This window comes from Scleropages formosus, chromosome 1 (genome assembly GCF_900964775.1).
Source record: "Scleropages formosus chromosome 1, fSclFor1.1, whole genome shotgun sequence".
Classification (NCBI taxonomy): domain Eukaryota; kingdom Metazoa; phylum Chordata; class Actinopteri; order Osteoglossiformes; family Osteoglossidae; genus Scleropages; species Scleropages formosus.
In genome coordinates, this window is record NC_041806.1 from 5393868 (window position 1) to 5417810 (window position 23943).

Genomic DNA, 23943 nt, shown 5'->3' on the forward strand with positions numbered 1-23943 from the left:
TTCTTAGGGCTGCATGTGATCCACCAGGCAGCAAAGTCCTGGAGACTGTTTTCTACAAAAAATGCTTTTATTAATGCGCATGTTCAAACACAGGAAATAACAACATGCCACAGATACTGATTTAGAGTTCCATAAATCAAAAAACTCAAACACACGTGCAAAAAAGCAAACCTTAAATATTATACAACAAAACAGTTAATTGAATAACGTGTGGTTCCTGTTAGAGTCATTATACTTCTGAAGACTAACACTGAACACTAGCAATTTTATCAAGTTGCTTCTACAGCAAGTTGTTAACTGAAAAATCTAAAATTCTGGAAGTAGAAAAATTCATTTATATCTGAAAACGAAGAGGATTAGCCAAAAACTATTATCCCTTCCAGAGTCACAGTCCCCTGTCAGGCAGGAACAAGGCTTGAAGCCCCTTGCGTACGCTCAGCAGTTCCTCCTCATGCTAGGGAGAGCAGACACCAATGCACAAATTCACACGAGTGAATGAAACAGACAAGGATATCTAGTGTCATTACCAAAAATAACCAATGCTAAAATGAAGCTTATCAATACACACACACACACACTGGCTGAAGCCGCTTGTCCCGTGCAGGGTCACGGCGAGCTGGAACCTAACCCGGCACCACAGGGCGCACGGCTGGAGGGGACACACCCAGGACAGGACGCCAGTCCGTCACAGGGCACCCCAAGCAGGACTCGAACCCCAGACCCACCAGAGAGCACGACCTGGCCAAGCCCGCTGCACCACCACACCCCCTGAGCTTATCAATAGCAATTTGTAAATTGGGTAATCGCTCTGTAAACATTACTGCCACTTAAAATCTTGATCATTCTGAATATACTGTTAAGTTGATGTCAAAATGATTAAGAGGCACGGGTCTCACCACACTGGAGCTCCCCTCATTCTGCCATTTTTACTCACCATGTCCCTGAAAAGCCTATCTTGAATGGACTTCATGTCCTTTCTCATTACACACATCTGAAAAAGACAAGTGAACAGTTACAATGGATGACTGAGTTCCGCTTCCCAGAATAGGCCTCCACTTCCAAGTACACAAATTGTCAGTATATGAATAGAATAACACAGTAACACTGTGGTCACATCTGGTCAACTAGTAAATGGTGCAAAGTTCTGGGGTCAGTGAGAAGGGACTAGAGCAATGTTTGGTACACTAGATAGGAGCAGGTGAGCATAATGAAGTCTCATGGGAACTGAAGAGACCACAGATGCAGATATATTATCTAAGCTTTTCTATTCCTTCAGGCATATTTAAGTACTACTTTCAATTGGCTAAATTAGTTATGAAATGCAAAGGATAGCAAGAACTGTCCTTGTCAAGGCCATGACTTCACCATACCACCTTTTATGTAACAGAATATGTATTGATTTCCTACATGGGTAAACTGAAAACCAAAACAACATGGGCTGGCAAAACAGTAGCAACAAACACCTACTGCATAGTTCCACAACAATATAAATTTGCATTAAGGTAAAATATTTTTTAGTTATTTTTCGCACATACTGTCAGGCAAGAGATGCCCCTTCAACCTCCTAGCATTCCCTTCCTGAACACCAACTAGCAACCAATACTCCAAGTATTACAAGGTACAGATAGGTGTGGCTAGAGGTGTGCAGGGATCAGGAGTTGTGAGCTAGAACCAAGGGTTGGAAGGCAACACACTATAGCTGTGATGGGATGAAACTGGTTTCAACTCACCCCAGACTTGAAAATCTGCTCTTCAAACTCAATGCTGTAAGATACATCTGTTGAATATATGCTTCTCAGGTGCTGCAGCCTGGCACAAAACAGTAAATTAAAAAAGGATAACAAAAAGCAAGTCAGGACAGAAAGAGAAAGAAGGGCACCTAATAACTGGTTCGTACAGGACAACTATGGAAAGTTCCCCCATTTGGACTTTAAGCAAAAGGTCAGTGCATAAAGCTATATGAGGACAAATCAATCAGTATGTTTTGCTTTTTTTTTTTTTTTTTTTTAAAAAAAAAAAGAAAAACGTCCCTTATCTTCTGTAAGTGTGAACATGATTTCTTTAAAACCCAGTTCTTCAAGAAAGGCAAGCAAGATATTAAGTGTGAACATTATCATCTTTTTATATTTTTAACACCCAACTCATCACCAGTATTGTACACTCTAATCTCCACAGTAATGACCTCATTATTGATTAGCCTTATTGAGTGTACTAATGCAAACATTAGAGTAGCAATGTGAACATTCTGACTCTGCTATGAAATTACAAACATCAAACATTAAGGGCACGGTAACTTAGTATTGTGCCATTGTGGATACCCTAACAGGAAAATGCAATCTGAAGCAGACAGACATCTAGAATCCAGTGTGAGTTCCAACAAACACACAAGAAAGCCAGATGCATTTACCATTTTGTACTGACATAAACCTTTGTTCAACTCAAGTGTACACATAAACATGTGCACGCCAGTAGACAGTATATCAGACCTGGGTGCTAAGACAAATGCACAGGACCTACAGGCTTTGACAATCCTATGTTGCCCCAAGCAGAAAGCCCCAAATAAAGACCTTGTCTTACCTGTGAGTCCCTTTTTCATTAATGGAATGGAAAGCTTGGCACTGTTTGTTCCAGTAGGCCTAGTGAAAGAACACTCATTTTACCATGTTACCAGTTGTAGTCAACAAAAACAAGCATGAAACCTAGTTCTGTATTTCTGTGAGTATATTTAAGTCTGTAAGAGTACATTTGTGCTCTTTATGTTAAGATTTATTGAAGTGACTGAATTATTCCTTAGCTGAAATACTTTTTTTTCTGGTAGGAAAATATTCAAGTTTCAAGTTTATTGTCACAGATACAAGTACCATGTACATGTATCATGAAAATCTTCCTGAATCCTTCTCCACTGGCTATGGACAAAGACAACAGAAATATTGCACAAACAAAACAATGACAATGAGAGTGAGTAGTGCAACAGCAATAGCAATAAATAATGGTAACAGTAGTAACAATAATGCCACTTGACAGTCAGAACGAGAGAATGAGAATGCATAAAGTGGCAGTGAAATTTACCAATGTGCTTGGGTGGAGCAGTCCAACTCTAGTTACTAAAGGTAGCACATTGGTTAGTGTTGTATACTATATTCACACACACACACACACACACACACACACACATTTTCAGAACCGCTTGTCCCATACGGGGTTGCGGGGAACCGGAGCCTACCCGGTAACACAGGGCGTAAGGCCAGAGGGGGAGGGGACACACCCAGGACGGGACGCCAGTCCGCCGCAAGGCACCCCAAGCGGGACTCGAACCCCAGACCCACCGGAGAGGAGGACCCGGTCCAACCCACTGCGCCACTGCACCCCCCTACTATATTCATACACAACTAATTGTTTTTTTGTTCTAAGTCCCCTGCACACATTCATGCTGCAACACTGTTACTGGACTAATATACTTACTTGGTTAATATTCCTTAATTTTGTTCCTCTGCTGTACAGTTTTTTTAGCAAATTGTTCTAATTGTATACTAGTTATATTCCACCACATATACTGGGTTGCTCTGTTTAAGAGTGTGATATAAATTCATAAAATATAAATCGTAGTTGGAAACTCTGAATTTGTGCTCTTGCCACACTGCGTGTGTGCATATTTCAGTATGAATTTTCTTTAACAGCCCTGTGTTTCTGTTCGAGTGCTGCTGTACATAGTGAAATCAAAAACATCCAAAGTGACATACAGTGAGCTCGTCTTCCATGTTCTTCAGGGAGGAGTCATCTTGCTCCAAGTCCTTGATTTCCTCCAAAAGAGCTCTCTTGACCTTCTCCAGTTGCTGAGTTCTGCGGATGAAATTAGCTTATTATAATTATGAATCCATGCATTGTTTACTATGTCTCTGATGATGGCTCACCTGTACTGCAGCATCTGCTTGCTTATCAAGGACAGATGCTGCTGAACGGTCTTCAGTGACTGTTTGCCATAGCGGTCCATCCGTCTTGAGCGAACCTATTTGCAAATAAAAAAATATTTGAATTTTCCCAATTCTTTAAGATGTTGGTTTTCCATAATCTTTATTAGCATACCTGTAACTTTCTCTGCAACTCAGAACTGAACTGATTGCACACAGATCCCAAGTTTGCTGGAGTGCTCAATTCCTGCAGGCCCAAGTCCATCTCACCCTCAACGCTAGCCTCCCAGCAGCTGGATACCATTTGGGATGAGATTACGGACTGCTCCTCTGTCTCACATGCTGGGGAACAAAGTCACACTGTTCTATCATCAGCACCACATGCAACAAGACTCCTGTCAGTCTTTTCACACAGTTTCCTCAGTGCTATTCTGCCCTTAAATGGATCTATTCCTCTATTGTAGACTGCAACAAGATTTGCTGATGATGATGGCAGCATGACGAAAAAATGTGCCAATGGAACAATAACCATGACTAATCCTTTCTGCAGCATAACAAATAAAACATTAATAACCAGCTTAGGTGTTATGAACAAGTCTTGTAATACAAAAAAATGTCTGCCAGCCTGACAGTTTGATGACTGAACCACCTTAGGTACTGCACAGCATCGTGGAAGTCTCTGTACCACCATAGTCTGATGGTGCCATACCCTGGTTATCCGCTATACTGTGGTTAAGTTCCATTTCTAGTCAAATAGCCACACAAGCACTTGTTAGGTTCATTAGGCTCTGTGCAACAGGCCAGCTATTGTATTAATTCAATGTCCATGGATATAAATTTGTTGGCAAATATCACTTTAATGTGGCACAAAGAACTACACTTGTACCTCATGCTACAAACATCCAACTTATAAATTTTCAAATAGAAAAATAAATTAACTTGGAAATGTTTCTAACTGCATTTAATTCATAAGACTATTTTACAAAATATCCTGCTGTTACACTTTCCATCATTAGCAAAACATGGTCAGATAGAATCAAAACTCAAACTGTGGAGGGAGAAGGAAGGGGGGAGGACAACTGACAAAGTGATTACAGACAGCGCAATTTTAAATGTATTATTGCTATATCCAAAAACTATCTAGCAAATAAATAGAGGTGCATTTCTATTATGCTATTTTGACTGCAAACTTAAACTAACCAGATACCAAGAAACATGTTTATGTAATGCAATGGAGAATTATTTGTGACCAGTTTTCTGTAGTTTGAGACAAGTGGTTTAAATTTAAGGTGAAACACTAATTCGTTCTCCCATTTTTTCATTCTGCTTGGGGTGCCTGATTTGCAGAAGCACTATGTCCCTGCTTTGTGCTATCTCAATAGACTTTCTACCACCACAGTCCACTCTGTACTCTCTTGTGTAAATACACGATTTACCCAACTCATTCATTTACCTAAATAATGCCTTATATTACTTTTTACCGGAGGGGGTGCGGCAGGCTTGGCCAGGTGGTCTGGGGTTCGAGTCCCGCTTGGGGTACACTGTGATGCGCTGACTTTCCATCCTGGGTGTGTCCCATCCCCCTCCAGCCTTACGCCCTGTGTTGTCGGGTTAGGCTCCGGCTTGCCATTACCTCGCTTGGGACAAGCAGCTTCAGCCAGTGTGTGTGTGTGTGTGTGTGTGTGTGTGTGTGTGTGTGTATTTTATCACTGTATTTTCAACATATGTCTGTATGTATGTTAAATATTAAATGCTGCTACCACAAAACAATTTCTCTGTGGGATCAATAAAGTTTAATTCATTCATGTTAATAAAAAGATAAGAGACAACCAGTACACATTGTATTCTGCCTCATGCCCCATGTTTGCAGAACAGAGGAACACTAAGACTGTGTATTGTATGAGCCGTTGACAAAAACAGAATGATGCCATATGTGTGTACACACACACACACACACACACACACACACACACACACACACACACACACCCACCCCCCCCGTCTGGAACTGCTTGCCCCAAGCAGGGTCGTGGTGAGCCAGAGCTAACCCTGCAACACAGGGCGCAAGGATGGAAGGGGAGAGGACACACCCATATGTCATATAGTGAATTCTCAATTACCCTTCGCTGAATATGTTTAATAGAATCTAACCAGTGAATAAATTGGATTATGCCATATTATTAAGCTATTATTGATTGTGATATAGAGGGTGGACTTACAAACAATTCTGAGTCAGAAACTCATGCTCGGTCCTTATTGCATTCGTAAGTTAAGAAACAAGCTTATTTTGGTTGAGCCTGAGCTCTGCAGACCACTGGCAAACTGGCTAATCAAAAGCCATGCAAAAAACATTCTGAATGTGGTTCCTTTTGTGGTATAAAAACAAGGAAACTGGACCAATAAAAAAAGACCTTAGACATAATTCTGTACTCTTAGCAATAGTATGTCAGCTCCAACAAGTTATTGCTCAAGACAGTAATATAATCTTATATAGCTCAAATGGTTCTAGTCATTAAAGGCATTATAAAATTAGGAGAAAAACAAGGTCAGATGTTTGCTTTCAGCTTAATCTTATAGTGCCAAGCTACCCATGTATTTGGTGATGGATCCCTTTAAGACAGTTTTTCTTAACCAAAGAGTTTTGTTTCATAACCTTTTGTGTGAACACCCACACAAACACCATGCCAAAGTCTGCCTATTTATCACCGCTGTAGGTAATCAGCAACAAAGCAATGTGCTTTATATAATGTAGATGGTGCTCCCAGCAACAGGATCACTCACATTTTACATTTTAAATGAAATAAACTATACTCCATTCCCTACAAAATCCCGACTAATTCACTGGTACCTTCCTCTAGGTCTGTGTAAGTCGTGTTTTCCCTCTGCACCCCACAGAAACTGTTCTGAACTAGTACTAGATCCTTTCTGCCATTTTGATTCCTGTTTTCCTCTTCCTCCCTGGGAGGAGTTCATTTCATGTGGAACAAGGTGGAGGCTGGGAGGAGGTACAAGAGGTGGAAAAACAACTGGATTTTAGAACCAAATTTAACCTTGGCTGACAAGCAACCTCATTAACAGGACACAGTGCATGATCACCAGCTAATGGACCAAACAATTAACAGAGACAACAAGAGACTGTGCAACACTTATTGTCCACAAAGTGACTTGATTTCTCTGCAAACAACTGGTTTAAAAAAAAAAAAAAAAAAAAAAAAAAAAAAAAAAAAAATTTTTAGTATCCACATTTTCCCCCCCCTCGTTCAACTGTGTGGCTCACTAGAAGACAGAGCACCCACACTTACACTTTACCCAGAGCAAACATACCAGTACTCCTCAAGTTATGCCATTAGTGACTTATGACCACTTGGACTTACAAAAGCTATCCCATTAAGTTTATATTACTTTCAAGACACTTGGTGGTAATAGCTAACGGTGACCCATCATCTGCTGTATACTAACAATGGCTTGCTATGAGGCGTCAAGGCAGCCATATTTGTGGTTTGGGCTTCAGTCAGTGTTTGGGTGTCTAGCAGCAACTGCGTTTTGTTTACAAAACTATTTTCTTCTCAAGTTACCTTTTATTTAAAATGGCTAGCAAACAAAAAAGTGAATATTGTTGTGGTACTGAAATGACAAAGTGAAAGACAATAGACTTAGAAATGAAAGTGAAAATAAGACTGCAGAATGAATATACAATACTGTACTGTTCATATAATGCGATTTTGGACTTACAACAAAGTCAACTTACAACGGGGCCATCAGAATGGAACCCCATTGTAGATCGAGGACCACCTGTACAGAATACATGAAAAGCACACTGTGGCGTGTAACAAATTTGCAATACCATACCTAAACTTGCTTACAATGCTGGTAACCATACCAGCGTAACACACAGTAATCGTGACTCCACTATTTAAGCCCTTGTTTTACAGTGAGAAGGGAATTGTCCTGGGGTGAGAGACAGAGAAGGAGAAGATACCAAGACTATTCAGATACCCCTCTCTCTGACACCTTGTCCAGCCTAGTTCCCAGAAAAAAAAAAAAAAAAGACTACTGAACCTAAAAAACTTGAGTCAGTGTCCTTTTATCTGGTGAACCAGGCTCTTTATCACAAGCTTGTACAACTATGCAAGGTACCCTGGAAGCAACTGCATTATTCGAGGATTGAATTGTTTTTTAAAATCTGCCACAGGTTTTGTGTTGCATGGGACCACATTATATGAGGGCTGAGTGCATACTTAATATTCTCAAACACAACCTGAATAAATCCTTGCGAATACAGTACCATTTCTGACTGTTTCTCATACTCCTTTCTTTGAAATGAAAGAATAGGCACAAAATACTGTGTGACATTTGCCAGTTTAGCAATAGTAACACAGTTCATACCTTTATCCAAGTGTGAGTGGTTTCTTCTGGGCTTGAACAGCTTCCTGGGTTTAAGCAAACCCCTCTGCTTTGTCTCCCTACCACTGCATTGCTCTTTTTTTTCCAAGTCCTCTTCCTCAGAAGTGCTAGAATTGATGGGTTTAGCACAGCGTTTGAGAGTAGAGCATGGCCCTGCAGGGCAGACAGTGGATAAAATGAGGTATGGACATGTTAGTGCAGCCAAGAAGGAACCAAGCCCTTTGCTGAACAAGCTAAGCTCCTTACCAGAGGGGTGCATCTTCAGGTACACAGCCTCCACTTTCCGCCTAGAGTAATGAGGTGTCTTCTACACAAATAGACAAGCATTTTTCAGAAGTACTCTTCCACCCAGTCTCAATAGTTTTGTACAGTCATCATGTAAATGTCTAACAAACCGGACCAAAAAAAACAATGAAATTGTAAAAAGTTCATTTACATTTCAAATATATCAATGTTTTAGATTCAACTGGTTTAAAGCTAGAAAACTTAAGAGTACATAAAAAAATTAGGCTTGCTTGAGGAAGACTCCGCACCACAGTGAAAGATACAACTCAGTCATGGACCTCTATTATGGCAACGCATATGGCAAGGCTGCAGGCCAACCCCCAATATGCCCGAACTTTGTGTTACCATGGAGACTGGTGAGTTTTCATGGAAAGATGCATGCAAGCCCTTGCTGTTCCCTGATACCTGCAGTTGCTCATCCATGATTTGGCAATCCATTGGGTTTTCTCCTACAGACCTCTCTGGAACCATGGAGGAGAGGAGGGGCTGTGAAGGGCTCATTACCGGGGTTGTGAGCTTTGATTTTAGCTGCAGTTGGGTTGAGGGTCAGAAATTAATCCAGCAAATGCACTTCTGCTGCATGTTGACCAAAAGGTGCAGAGTAAAGATGCAAGAAAGGGGCTCCACGCCCACTGACCTGGAAGGATCGGCTCCGTGGCAGCAAGGGGGTGACAGGCTTTGGGCTCACAGGAGAATGAGTGTGAAGAAGTGAGCTCTTTCCACTGGAACTGAATAAACTGGCCCTGTAGGAGGAGGCCTTGCCCTCCTTGTGTTGTTTGGAGAATTCCAGGGGTGGAGACAAGATACAATCAGGAGACGAGGAAAGAGAGCGAATGGGGCTGATTGACGATCTTGGTAATGCCACAGGCTTCTCTCCACCTGCAACACAAACAGCTGTCCTCTGGACTTCACTGCATCTGGTGTTTTTTCATCTCACTCCTCAGGACACAGAGTCTCAGGACCTGAGATAGCATATCTCGCACTCTGAGCTTCTCTACTCAACATTAAAGCAAAAAAGAGGCAGAAGCACCATCTACTGGATGATGCAACACATTTGTAAAAATGCAAAAACATTTTTAAAAAAAAAAAAAAAAAAACTTCCTACACAAATTATTTTTAAGTTTAGAATGTACTCATGTTGCAAATAAAGTTTTTATCTGAACATTTTATTGCAAATAGCTTTCTGTAAGTTCTTCAACTGTTTGTAAATTTAAATGTTCTCTTGGGCACTGTTGGAGCCCGAAGAAAACTAATAATATACCAAATCCTTTCCACACAAGGGTTAGGGCTTGGGATCGTGCATGACTGAAATTCTATTACGCAATTTAGAAGATTAATAAGGTTCACTCACCAATGACTCAACTGAATACTGAAGTAGTTTGTATAACTCTGAATAAAACTACCTTTTAGGAGGGGTCATGTAGTGAGCCTTACTTCTCATTCTTTCAGTGTGGGGAGGTGAGGGAGTGAAGGAAGTCAAACAAGTTTTCTCGGTCTCTTTCTGCCTTCTGGCTTGGAGCTTTGCGGCAGCAGGTTTCTTCCTCCCATTTGTCTTCTGAGCAGTCTTCACATCTTTCTCGGTCTTCCCAGTGGCCAACTTTGCCTTCTGCTGGAATTACAAACACAATCCTCTACAGATCATGATCCAAAAGTTGGCTCAAGTGATTAGGTTCTGTGGTTGTGTCAACAGTTCAAAGATTCAGTAACTGCTGCGGACAGCTATGTGAAAGAGAACAGTGCATAGTCTGGTTGGGACAGATGTAGCTCAGGTGGAAGATTTGGTGCTATAGACATACTGGCACCTCAGTTTCAGACTGGGAGATGCTGTCGGATTCAGATGGCTCTTTGTAGCTCTTGAACATGGCACTTGTTCTCTGGGGCCATCTTGATGCCCTGCTGACCACCGGGGATGTCTTCTCTACCATCAGATTGTGCTTCCTCTGCCTCTTCTGTAAAATTAATTGCAGCTACTCGCTCAGAAGCACAAAATATCACCATGTATACTCTCACTACAGACTGAATAGTATCGAATGGGTTCATTATTGTTTTTTTGCTTAACTAAACAACTACAGTGAACTCTACAAGTGATGCAGAGGTAAAGTATGCACGAACATCACTCACTTTCACTAATCATTTGTCCTGGTTAGGGTGATCGAGAGCCCACTTCAGAAACACTGAGGGGGGCCTAGGCAGGATGCCAGTCCACCACAGAGTAGTCACACATACACACATCCATACACTACAGGGAATTTACCAATTCACCTGAACTGCATGCCCTTAAAATATGGAAGAAAACCAGAGCACCCAGAGGTAACACATGCGAACTCCATACAGACTGAATGGAATTTGACCCTATGGCCAAACAGCCCAGGCACTGTGAAGTAGCAATGCTATCCATTGCACTACCAGGCTGTCCACCAACATATTTTACAAAATCCAAAATGAAACTTGAAAAACTTGTCAAATCACATATCTGCAAAATTGTTTTCTTTCAGCTTCATAAACAAACACAAAAAAAATGAAGGCAACTTGATCACCTCGATGATACAAATTAAAATAAGAAACAGCACAATACATTCTGTACCTTCTTTGGTTTAGTCTGCTTCTCTAGTGTGATTGGTGAAGGTGAGGGCAAGTTAGGGGATTTATCTAAAACAGAAAAAAGTAATATGTAAAGGATTTTAAATGAAATGCCTTTATGCTGATGTATGGCAACAAGTTATTTCTACATCAGCAATGGATCCCCCCACCAAAAAAATTAATGGGCACTGTAGTGGGGATGGGGGCACAATGAGCATACAGGAGGTATTGAAGGCTGATGTCAGTTTTTGGGGATGCTCTCTGCTGTAGTCAACAACTTTTTGCTTTGTTTTCCGACTGGATTCCCTGATCCAACTGATGTCTGTTTTGTTTTCTGTTTCTGTGTCACTGAACAGGTGCTTCTTTACATATTGGTTAGAGGCCTGAAGGTGAAAAAGATGATGTAACAATCACATATTTATCACTTTCAAGGAAATATACATACTGTACAATACTAAATAGTCATAATCAGAGATATATTACACACGATGGAAATAAAAAGAACCCGTTAAGAACAAAAAAACCTTTGTCTATTGTCTAACGTTGTATGTATAGCATTCCATATTAATACCTTCACAGGTCTTGCGACTTTCTTCGTGGTTCTGGAAAAACTTGTGGAGTCCAGGACAGAACTGGGGGGGGGGGATTATCCAGATTATGTTCCACTCAGCCTTAGCCATATTTAAATATTATTCACCCTAGGTTTGTATCCATACAAGTAAAAAAAAAAAAAAATTGTAAAGATGACATTCCTGTTTAACAAATACTTCAACATTTACATTATACTTAGATTACTTAATTTAGTTGACGTTATAATCCAAAGTGACTTAGTGTTAAGATACTTAAAATTATTTACCCATTTATACAGCTGGAGGAAATTTTAGGTTAAAATTAGGTAAAATTTTAGGTTTTTCATATTTGAATCTGCATATACAGTAATACCTCGCCCTACATCATTAATTGGTTCCAAAGGGCGCGACTTAAGTCGAAAAACGACGGAAAACGAAATGCCCAAAAAAAAAAAATCGATTTAGACCACCTATAAATCCCTAATAAGCATTCCCCTTAAATGTATACACTTAAAGTAATGCTAAAGTAAAGAAAAAACAAACAAAAAAAAAAAATCCAAAAAATGGCAGGTAAACAAAACTTTTTTTTAAAGCTTTTAATTGATTTTATAGATTACAATATATTATTTTATATATTTTAACATTTATTTTTATTTGATTTTACTCTTTTTTGTGATTTTTAGGTTAACAATTTTTTCTATTTTCGGCTGACCGACGTAAAGTCGCGTCAGCCGACTGAAGACGAATTGTATTTTTTCCATATATATTCAACAAAAAACCGATGTAAAGTCGAAATCCACAACACAAAATGATGTAGGGTGAGGTATTACTGTAAAATAATTTCATGAAAACTTATTTAAAAGAAACATAGGTATTGTTTGGTGTAAACAAACAGAATACAGTTACATTAAGATTTCATTACCACTTTTAATCCACATCAATCACAATACTACAATGAGTAACAGAACAAGCTACTTTTTAAAAAAATTACAATGATTTCTCTAATAGTCACTGCAAAGAGAGTGTTCTAGTACAGATACTAACTTTAAACCAATTAATAGTCAGTAGTAGTATTTTCTCGCAATAATTTATACCTGGTTAAGGTGTACAGTGTCCTTACTGTACTTGTGTGTATTAACCAGCAAGCCCCTTGGGACTAAAACATGTGCTAAAAACAAAATTTTATCCTTATCACAGCTTTCTAATGTTAGGCAAAATGAAGATTTTGGGGAAAACCAGTTAAAAATGCTTCATTGTGCATTACCTGCTGTTAATAATAGAGCGCTCAGAGGACTTCATGCCCTGTGGTAAAGAAAGAGACTGTAATGTACTATTTTGAGCGTGACAGTGTATAACTGTAACTTAGATTAACTTACTCTGTCTCCCTCCAATGTCTCCACGTGGAAACTGTAGACATCAGCCCTATTTTAGCAAGAAGTATTTTAGCAACTTTCTGTCCCTCAGATGACTACAACATGGCAGACGTTGGTGGGGTAGAGTGAGAATTTACCTTCCAGATTTTCCCTCTGGCCTCCCAAGTACAGTCTTTCATAATATAACTAGCCAAAGGTATGTACACCCATTTCATGTCACTCCTCCCCAGACAGGTAATCTAAAACTGGAGCTGTAATACATGCCCAGTCCGACAGAAACTGGCAAAAACCCTATTTACACAATCATTCTTAGCTAACTTCCTTGAAACGTTATTTAAAAACACACAATTAAGTTACAGCATCCATACTCAGGTGGACTTGCAGGTGTATCCAACTGATTGGATGACTCCAACAATCTTGAGTGTCTGACTACTCCTTTATCCTTGAAAAGACCACAAGATCAGAAAACATAAGGTAATCCCATGCAGAAATGGGAAGACCATGTAAAAATCCACACAGGCTGCGCAGCAAAATCAAACACATTCCTTCACATCACTGAGGCACTAAGAGGGAGCAGCGATGTTTGTTGCACCACCGTGCTGCTCAGTATGAACACAATAATGCATTTATATACAATACACACACACTCATATAATGTTCATATTGCAGTTTTTTTTTTTTAAATCTTGTTTATCTCTTTAATAAAACCCAGCTTTTCCAATTCATATTGAAACAGTACTTGAAATATAATTCTGAATACATTTTCAGAACCGCTTGTCCCATACGGGGTCACGGGGAACCGGAGCCCAATTTTGAATATTCTAATGAAATAATATTGCCTAATGCAAAGTTGGTAAAAAGGATTGACCAGGAATATATGGTACTTTTCAACAGCTGAAGACTAAATCAAAGATAAAAAACTGAGTTTTTTTTTTTTTTTTTTTTAAACAGAACACCATCATCCACAAAGAACACTGGTTTTCAGAACTCGTCCTGATGGACCACGCAGCACAGGATGAGTTTTGTTCCACTTAATGTTCATAGATTTTGCCATTGACTGAATAAATTTCACAAACCAAATCATGCTGAACAAAGTCAAATAGAAAATCGTTCAGTATGTATTTTCAGCTATGCAAAACTAAATTTCAACTGGTCCACATACTGAGAAGAGCATTTACACCCTTAAAATATATTTAATTTATAATTGCTGAAATTTAAGCAATACTGAGAAAAATCTAAAGAATGCCATACAGATTAATCATTGCATTAGTTACTTGCTGAAAACGTATACATGATTGTATATGTGTGTGTATATATCTACTACAATTTTTTGGCAAACTATAATTCTCGCCTTACTACTTTTAGATAAAAGAAGGACATTCAGAGCAAATATATTAAATACAGTGTAATTTATCACAGCAGTGACAGTACTGACCACAGAAGTCAAAGAGCAACGTTTCTCCAGATAAGATCTGCAAAAGTAAAACAAATTCCATTACGCAAGAAGACATTGACATGCTTTCCAACGGAAGGAACAAGCAATGATCTCAAATTGATCCAGTGTGACCTTATGCTTTACCTGTTCCCTGATGCTGCAGTCCAACGGCGCATAAAGCCTGGATCAGTGACACCAAGAGGCGCAGTTTTGTACTGGTTGGAAATGAACGACATCATCCTGCCTGTGAACGCTGCTGCTTCAGACTTCTATAACATTATGGACAAGACAGAAAAATGTGTATATGTGGTGGGTGAATTTATTACATTTGTTAAAAAAGTGTTTAAAAAATTAAGGCATTCAAGTTTACAGAGGCATCCTTTGGAGCTTATCAGTGGTATAATGTGATTATAGAGCTTAAATACATATTTTCAAAGAAATTAGAGACCACAGATTTTAACTTACTTCCAATGAACAAATGAGCATGTTGAAAAATGGTACACTGATTCATGAAGTGAGCCAGATAAAACATTCATTTATATTTATGATAATGAATTTCACCAAATGTCCGTAGTTATTTAAGTTGTTAACTTGGTTTTTAGTTATCTTCATTTGCTTGGTGTGCTTGGTTAGCATGAGACACTTCAGAAACACATTTTTGTAAGTACAGGCTTATCCTGCTATTTGCCCTCCCAGTATATGGTCTTTTGCTGTAACGTCTCTTGAAAATTAAGACTCTTCTTTGCTATCGACCCCGATCCTGCTCGCTCTAATGCCCCTTCTGTCAAAGCATCCCTGAAAAAAATTTAAATTTGGCTCTGAGACATTTATTCATTTAGCTGAAGCTTTTCTGCAAAGCAACTTAAAATGTTGAGGTTACAATTATTACAAGCTTACAAATATTTTCTCATTTATACAGCTGGGTAATTTTACTGGAGCGATTTAGGGAAAGTACCTTGCTCAAGGGTACTACAACCGGAGGTGGGGATCAAACCTGCAACCTTTGAATCAAAAGGCAACAGCTGAAACCACCACACTAGCAGCTGCCCCACTAGAGACAACGGTTTTTATATTTTCTTTCTCAAACTGACAAAAAAATGCTACAAAATATACTGTAACAGCACTAATAAGACTGGCAGTTCTCCCAAAACAAAGCACTGCTATGGATGTAACCAGCTGATAACCATTGTTGGGAGTTAAGGGGGATTAATGACTCCCATGTTGTTCTGTTTGAGAGCTTTCAGCTGGGTGTGTGAGCACTCTGAGTGCTTCTGTCTAACAATGCCAAGTCACAGTAAAGCTCGTCTTCTGACACTGCTGTCTCCCCGAAGCATCATTCAGTAACCCTGCCGACAGCATGGTCCAAGAAGGTTGTTACAACATTTCTGAGCAACTTAAATGAACACTGTATATATACACACACACACATTTTCAGAACCGCTTGTCCCATACAGGGTCGCGGGGAACCAGAGCCTACCCGGCAACACAGGGCGTAAGGCCAGAGGGGGAGGGGACACACCCAGGACGGGACGCCAGTCCATCGCAAGGCACCCCAAGCGGGACTCAAACCCCAGACCCACCGGAGAGCAGGACTGTGGCCCAACCCACTGCGCCACCGCACCCCTCACTGTATATATAATGCACTATTATATTTTAAAATGATTCTTTGTTATTATTTGAAGTGTTTTAAATCATTTTCAGAGCTATATAGGCACTTCACAGCATACACTTGTCAAAGTTAGTTGGGATTCTCAAAATGAGCTGGGAATCAAGTATAATTTTTCAAACAAGGAATAATAGGAAATGGGCTCCCACTATCTACCCTTTTATTATCCACCCCACTTTCAGCAATGCTTTAAGGGCAGATGGAGAGGTGAGCCTGGATAACAGATATTCCTCAAGCTTACTCTATTGGCTGCATGATCACATTTTAAAAGAGTAATTAAATAGTATCTGCAATGTGTGTGTATATATATTTAAATTATAATATCATAAAGGAAGTTTGGGTTGTGACCTACTTTTGGGTTTCAACTGAATGGTTAAGAAACACTACATTAGTACAGACATCTTTGTCATCATAACCTCAGACTGATTCTCAGCAAATTACCTTCGCCTTGCCATTTTCTGTACTGTTAGCCTTTATAGGTAACCCTCTGTTGCGGTCCCCCTCCTCCACATTTGGTGCTGTGGTGCCATTCTTCGCTACAGTTGGCTTTAGGGGTTTGTAGGGCATATCTTCTCCTTGCTGTTGCGCTGTCCCCTTGACTCTTGGTGCCTTCCTTGTTCGCCCTCCATTCCCCTTCTGCTTGTTTGAAACCTGCTTTTTCACTGATTGAATTTCCTGCTCCCTGTCACACAGTAACTCTTCCAGACGCTGGGTGAGCTGTGTGTGGAGCTGTTGACAGCTGGCATCTTCTGGAACACACAGCACATCCTTAGTTGGGATAAGTTGTTTATATGAACCTTTAAAAATAAAAAAAATAATAAAAAAAAAAACTGGCTATTTTCTCACACTATAATCCAATTAAGAAAACTGATGTAGTAGCTACACAGTTTGTGGTATTCCAATCAACAGCCAAATGCCTCAGCATGGCTTCTGTCTCCACTCAACTGGAAATGCTAATTTCTACATACATTACATCCCCTTCATTTCAGGAGAACTTGCATTCTGTTGACAAGGAATGGATGTACCATTTAAAACTGTCTGGGGAAGAGAAGTAGACTGGGTAGCCAATCCATTGGAAAAATGTCTTTGCCCAGAAATCTGGGATTTGGACACAGAGACCCTCCTCCAGTTGGGTTCAGAAGTCCTTTGGACAGGTTGTCTGGTAGACACATAAAAGCCAGTGATTATTTGCAAGTAGTGCCATACAACCCAAAGAAGAAGTATACAGGAAAGTCTGTCTTACTGGGCCATCACTCACAATGTGTGATGTCACCATCTAAAATCTCAAAAACACAAAACACCAGTTTCCCAAAACTCACACTGGTCTCGCTGTTCTGTCATGAACCTGGGTGTCTGGGACCATGTTTGTGTTCTCACCTACAGAGTAAGTTGGTGTGAATAAATAAATTTGAAACAAACTGACTTGTTTTGCAGCACAAAATGCAAAAAGCAAATAAGTCAACCATTAAATCATTCAAAGAAATGTTATTTCAATTAAATTTCAAAGTATTATTTCTCAAAAACAAAATCAACCTTCATATCCATGTACAAATTAGCACCAAATACTATTATTTATCAAATCAATAGATCGAATAGTGTAAGCAGATATTTGGAGAACTGCAGAAAAAATGAAACTATAAATACACAACTTAACCTAAAACTTGCTCTACACAATCCTGTTCAATCTGTGCCATCTCCAACATTCTGTTTACAGAGGTATGCTATAAAAGAAACAGAGGAATAGAAGAGTGAAAGAGAATTACAACATATTCACACCCGCCACTAAAAGAGATAAAAGCCATCAGGAATAGACAATCAGAATTAGGACAATATTGTACAGACTGATATGTAGACACAGCCCCAGTCAGTCATACCGCATGGAAACTCTTAGCTGCAGCTACAGATCTAGATTCCTGCCTGATGAGTTTGTTCTCTGGAAAGGCTCTAACTGTGCTATCCTGAAAAGAAGAAAGAAAACATGCCTCTTACATTATTCCACTAGCTCATATGTGACATCACTATTCTCACATTTACGGTACTGCATTTTCATTGATGAAAACATTACGTATCACAAAGTCCGGCCTGTTCACTTCTCACCGGACACTGTGTCCTGACGGGAGAAATGCTAAGAGAGGTTTTGGCAATCATCAGATCTCTGATATCATATCCTTTCTTCCTCTCAGAAGACTTGACCATGTCAAGAGTCGGTTTTACCTTAGCTCTTGATGTTTGAGTTGCTGGAAAAAACAATGAAGACATACAGTAAATGCTTGTCACAGATGAACTCAAGTATATATCATGCTTCATCTACAGAATAAATGAAGACGAAACATTTTAGTGTTACGTGTATTATGCAAATGTTTTAATTCTTAGTAATGTGAAAGACATGACTGAAATGAGAGTGACTTTTCAGGGAAGGTGGAAGAGTGAAATAAGTTAAGAAAGAACCGACAATCCATTGTTCATTACTAGACAGAAGGGTAAACAGGGACTCACAGGCTGGTGGCACGCTGCTAATAGGGCTCATACCCACCCTACGGCCACTGCTGCTGGAGACAAAGGTGTTTGACTCAGACACTTTCCTCTTGGCTGGGGTGGTTACCTACAGAAGAAGTTGGAGAAATACATATCAGGTATTTATATTTTCAGCTACTCAATTATACAAAGATCCCTCACCTCATCATCGTTGCAGAGGGAGGCAGCGCACCTGCAACTTATGCAGCAAAGTCCCATGACCTGGAGGGTTGCAGATTATTCCTTCTCGAGATCCTAAATGTGAGGTTTGTTTGGGGCTAATCTTCCTTGACCCAGAAGGACCTTTATCGACACTTGGTGCTGATGAAACTTGGCTTTCAGGAACAAAAGCCTGTTCACAATTTCACTGTTACAAACACAGCTGAAAACATCCAGAAGACAGCAATATACTTTGTTTAGTTAGAACTCACTGCAGTGTATTTTGGATTAGAGACTGGTCAGGGCTCAGTGAATCTTGTGTCAGAGTGAATAAGAGAATACAGTCCCTCACCTGAGAAGAGGCCTCATCCATGATGACCTGCACAGTGGTCTTGACCACTGAGTTTCTTCTCTTGGCTACAAACTTTTAACAAGACATAAGTGTAACACCACCTTTTCAATCTCTACTCATGAAAGAGAAGGTACTGTTTATGAGTTACTAAACACTGGCACTGAAATCATGAGCAGGCATCAAAAGTCAAATTGCAATCCATAAGAGGACAGAAAACTACCTAGCTATATCTGGCTAAGAGTGAGCAGAGTACATGGAGTGTCAGAGCTCAGTGGAATTCATTAAGAAACAGTAACAACCCAGACCCGGACATACTTTGCGTTGTGCAGTACCATATACATTGGTAAGAGCTTGCAGGATGTCAAGAGAAAAGCTGAAATGGATGAAGACTTCAGTGCCTTTGATCCTGCTCAAGTGAAGTGGTTCAGCCAGCACCAGATTCAGCACCTTCCTGTTGCCCACCTCTGGACAACACAAGGACACCAAATGAAGGCTCACACACTGTATTTGCACATCTAATCAGGCTTCTGCAGTCAGGTCCCTAACCCTGGTCGTAATCAATGCTAATCTTAGCATGGTTTTAATCATACAGAAAGGTCATAGCACTAGCATGTTGTTTGCTACCTTTCACTGCATAGCTGTGGACCTCATCTTCAAGGATGAAGACAGTGTCCCACTGGCCTTCCTAACAAGATTCAAGCTGAATTTTAAACGTACTGCTTAAATTTTCTACTTATTACTTACATACACATTATGTAAGACATTATTTACATCTTTTTAAACCAACACTTGATGTTCTCAAAGGCTGTACATGTTATTACAAAATGACTTAAGATCTAGAAGACAATAAAAAAAAAAATAAATGCCATGCAGAGAAAATTGGTTTATTTTTAGATAATCAATGCTTCAAAAAGATGTTGATTTGTTAAAATTAAGTTTCACAAACAATCAAACCAAGCTTTCACATATTAGAACATGTACCTCTGCCTCATCGGCTACAGAGCAGTAGAAGGATATACTGCGACTACCCATATTAAAGTCTATCCAGAACTCTTCCAGTTTCTCATCTACTGGCATCAGCAACTACAAATACAGAGAGCATAAAGAAATTCAAAGATTACTGTTAATCTTTTTCACCAAAAGAGGAGAGGGATCACAGTAAAACTACCAAAAAAGCCAGTGTAGCATCTGTAACTCACCTCGTGTTTGTCCAGAAACACTTCCACACAGGGGTAGGAGAACACTCTAAGGAAGGAAAGTAGATTTTCACAAACAACAAGTAAACCTGACAAACCTGCACAGAGTATGACACAAAAGTTACAGAGAACAGACGACCGATACCTCCTCCTGTCTCCTTGGATGCCATTGACAAGGTTTAGAAACTTTCGGCAATCCTGGAAAGAAAAAAGAAAAATTTAAAACTAACGCAAATGAAATTTCAATCTTACTATTAACTTCTGGCTGAAGTTTTTCTGACACAGCACCCCTTACAGTTTCAAACTCTGAATCCTTGATCTCACTGAAGGCAGTACTGATAAAATCCATGGCGAACCAGCAGGGGGCCAACTTCAGTCTTTGTTCACGCATAGTCATCCTGCAGAGGGCTTCCACCAAGGCAATCTGAAGATCATAATCTATCAAGAATTTAAGACAACTGAGCCAACAATATTCTAACCTCTGTGGAAACACCCTTGGATACTCAATAAAAAATACCTCCACATTCTAGGATTCTGCTGGCAAATTTCTTCCTGCAGAGAAATATGTAACAAATTAACTACAATATATGTAAGCAATAAAAAGCTGAATTTCTCAGTCATTTACAAAACACATATACCCCTGATGGAAAAAACAGGTTCTCTATCATTATTACCACAAACATTAGCCCTTAGTTAAAGAACTCATGGGACTTTTACAAGAAAAAACATCTTTAAAAATGTTAATGCTTTTCCTTAGAGTTACAATATTAATAGAATTGCCTGACAGTTTTGTCTCACTTACATGAAAACAGAAATCTCCGCTGATGACAAGATCTCAGTCTCTTTTTTTAATTCTGGTGAGATTTTACCTAGAATAACATTCAGTTTCCGAATCACCTGTCACCAGGAAAGTGCAACACAAGACTGCTTGTTATCAAATTCCACTTTGTTTTAGACACTGTATGCATTATGCAGAGACAACCATAGGGAATTGAACCGCATATCTAATTTTGTCCAAAGATTTCCTGACCTCTTTCTGGATCAGAATGTGGATTTGACCTTCTGCAACAAGCTGACACAGGTGATGCAAAAAGGAGTTTGTGACTTCATAATTCCCTGAATAAATTAAATATCTCTTCAATACATGTGCAACAGCAATCACACTATATGTCCCTACTCCAAATTATGGTTTGCATACTAAGAAATACATACCTTGTTTGCTACTTTCATGAACAACCTATGAGAAAAAAAACAAAATATAGATAAATGCCAGGCTTACCATATAATAGCAAGTGCAGATGAACTATGGTGGAGGAATGGATGGATGGCCGGTACACTAATATACAAAAATTAGGAAAACAGTAAATATGGCATAATTCATAATTTATTCCCAGGGTTATTTTAAAACATGCTGTTATATATACACTGTGTTCCTATACTCTAACATGTAAAACAATTAGGCTGTAACTCATCTGAATGTGTAGATCAGAAGACATAATTTCTGTCATGTATAAACTTATTTCTTCAATCACTAGTCACACTACATTACTTCATTTAGCTGATGCTTTTCTCCAAAGCAACTTACAATGTTGTTACTTACAATTATTTACCCATTTACACAGCTGGGTAGCTTTACTGGAGCAATTCGAGGTAAGTACCTTGCTCAATGGTATTACAAAATGGAAGTGAGACACAAACATACAACCAAAGGCAGCCGTTCTAACCACTATCCTACCAGCCATCAGTGATAACCAAAAACAGAACTTCTTGTCATATGGACCACAGTAAAGTGTAATTAATATTGTGAGTGTGCTTTTAGTTACCAGTAAAGCCTCCATGAAGTCCTCAGCTAGATTAAGCAACTCCTTGCTCCTGTGCATCCCAGCTTCCACCCAAATCTTCTGTGTTTTCTCAAACCACACCACCATGTGCACACAACAAATATTCAGTGCTAGTTAGTCCTCAAACCACAACACTTTGGAGATTCAGTAAACCACTACATTTTAACGCACAAGTGCTGCAATGTATTCAAGTTGATCATCTCCCAAATACATAAAATTACTCATCTTTTTAATAAGACCTTGTTCTATGAACCAAGCCAACCCCTGCCCACTTTGAGTAATCAAAGTCCTTCCAAACATGTGCAGACAGGTAAGAGCAAGAGAGACGTGCTTTATGTTTCCTTTAATGAGTTCCTAAGGAGAAAGACAGAAAAATATGAGTCTTCCAGTTCAGTCAAACATCTGTGATAACGCATGTTCTACTTCTCGCCGACTTGTTCCTGATGGTTGGGGAAATACTGCTACTCCTACCCTGTTGATCAGGTTATCCAGCTTGTTGATGAATTGTTTGGAACACTTTGGACTGATCCCCTCATTGTGCTCATCTTGCAAAAAGACCTCCAGTGCCTCATGACTGTTGTGCTTCACAGCTTCATCCACCAACCTCTCCAACTGGGGACAGAAAACACAGTCAAACTTACACTGAAGTAACAACACCCGAACCTCAATAATGTCTTTAGTTTAAGATAAATACTAAGATGAGGTTGGTATGGTGGCACAGTGAGTAGCGCTACTGTCTCCCAGTGCCTGCGTGGTGCGAGAGAATGCAGGTTCTACCCCCGTTCAGTCTGTGTGGAGTTTGCATGTTTTCCCTGTGTGTGTGTGTGTGGGTTTCTGCTGGGTGCTCTGGTTTCCTCCCAAAGACAGGCTGTTCAGGTTCCCCCATAGTGTGTGAGTGACACAAGAGTGTGTTTCACTGATGTATGGGTGAGTGAACCATTGTGAGTAGTGTATCTAGCAGTGTAAGTCACTGCAGTGAATAAGATGTGTGGGCTAGTAACACTACATAGTACCCATTTTAAGTTGCTTTTGGAGAAAAGCATCTGCTACGTGAATAAATGTAATACAACTGTATTCTACACACACAAAAAAAAATCTAATCTATCCAACTACTACTTAAACCACACCACATGAAAAATCAATCTGTCTTGGTCTGGAGTTGGAATTGACCTATGCCGTGCATCAGCAAAACGAATAAACTAGTAGTTGTTCGTCCTCATATACCGCTATCTTCTTGGGCAGGTAAAGTTTTTAAAAAAACAAAAAGCACATTCCCAGTATTTAGTAATAACTGAATATATTTTATTTACCTGCAGTTCTGGGCGAAGCGACATTCTATCCTGGAATGAACGATGACGATGTCGGTCGGACCAGAACAGCAAAAATATAATATTATAAGTACATAAGCAAAACAGCAAGGCAGGACGTGTCACAAATAATAAAAATAAATGAATCTGTTTTAAGTTTAATGCAAATAACGTGATGTCGGTTTATACCTAATTATTATTATTATTATCGCCTATTACTACGTGAAGAGAAAACTGTACTCCGTTTTCAGTCAGAATTTCCTCTCAGTTTTGACGACCGCGTCGGATCGTTCACAGCAGAAATTAGTACGTTTTTGTGAATTTATTTTTGCGAATTGTTGTTGTTAATGTTGC

At 39.5% G+C, this 23943-nt stretch overlaps 1 protein-coding gene across 1 annotated transcript; it reads right to left on the reverse strand.

The window, feature by feature from the left end:
• Window positions 1-221: 221 nt before the first annotated feature.
• Window positions 222-23798, reverse strand: sycp2 (synaptonemal complex protein 2). Its single transcript, XM_029254403.1, has 45 exons — window positions 23779-23798; window positions 23593-23622; window positions 22754-22894; window positions 22508-22636; window positions 22265-22369; window positions 21654-21678; window positions 21472-21557; window positions 21244-21338; window positions 20959-20993; window positions 20737-20879; window positions 20587-20639; window positions 20445-20490; window positions 20227-20328; window positions 19870-19930; window positions 19561-19709; window positions 19246-19317; window positions 18928-19086; window positions 18717-18822; window positions 18318-18457; window positions 18095-18178; window positions 17875-17941; window positions 17540-17597; window positions 17246-17379; window positions 16662-16969; window positions 14699-14823; window positions 14555-14591; window positions 13488-13561; window positions 13123-13168; window positions 13011-13048; window positions 11749-11809; window positions 11398-11584; window positions 11182-11246; window positions 10400-10546; window positions 10032-10206; window positions 9235-9476; window positions 9003-9125; window positions 8559-8619; window positions 8295-8465; window positions 4084-4250; window positions 3912-4006; window positions 3741-3840; window positions 2578-2636; window positions 1731-1809; window positions 935-991; window positions 222-454 (listed from the first exon to the last, which is right to left on the reverse strand). The coding sequence occupies exons 2-45, from the start codon at window positions 23614-23616 to the stop codon at window positions 386-388; spliced, it is 4500 nt and encodes a 1499-aa protein (XP_029110236.1). The 5' UTR covers window positions 23617-23622; window positions 23779-23798; the 3' UTR covers window positions 222-385.
• Window positions 23799-23943: the final 145 nt, after the last annotated feature.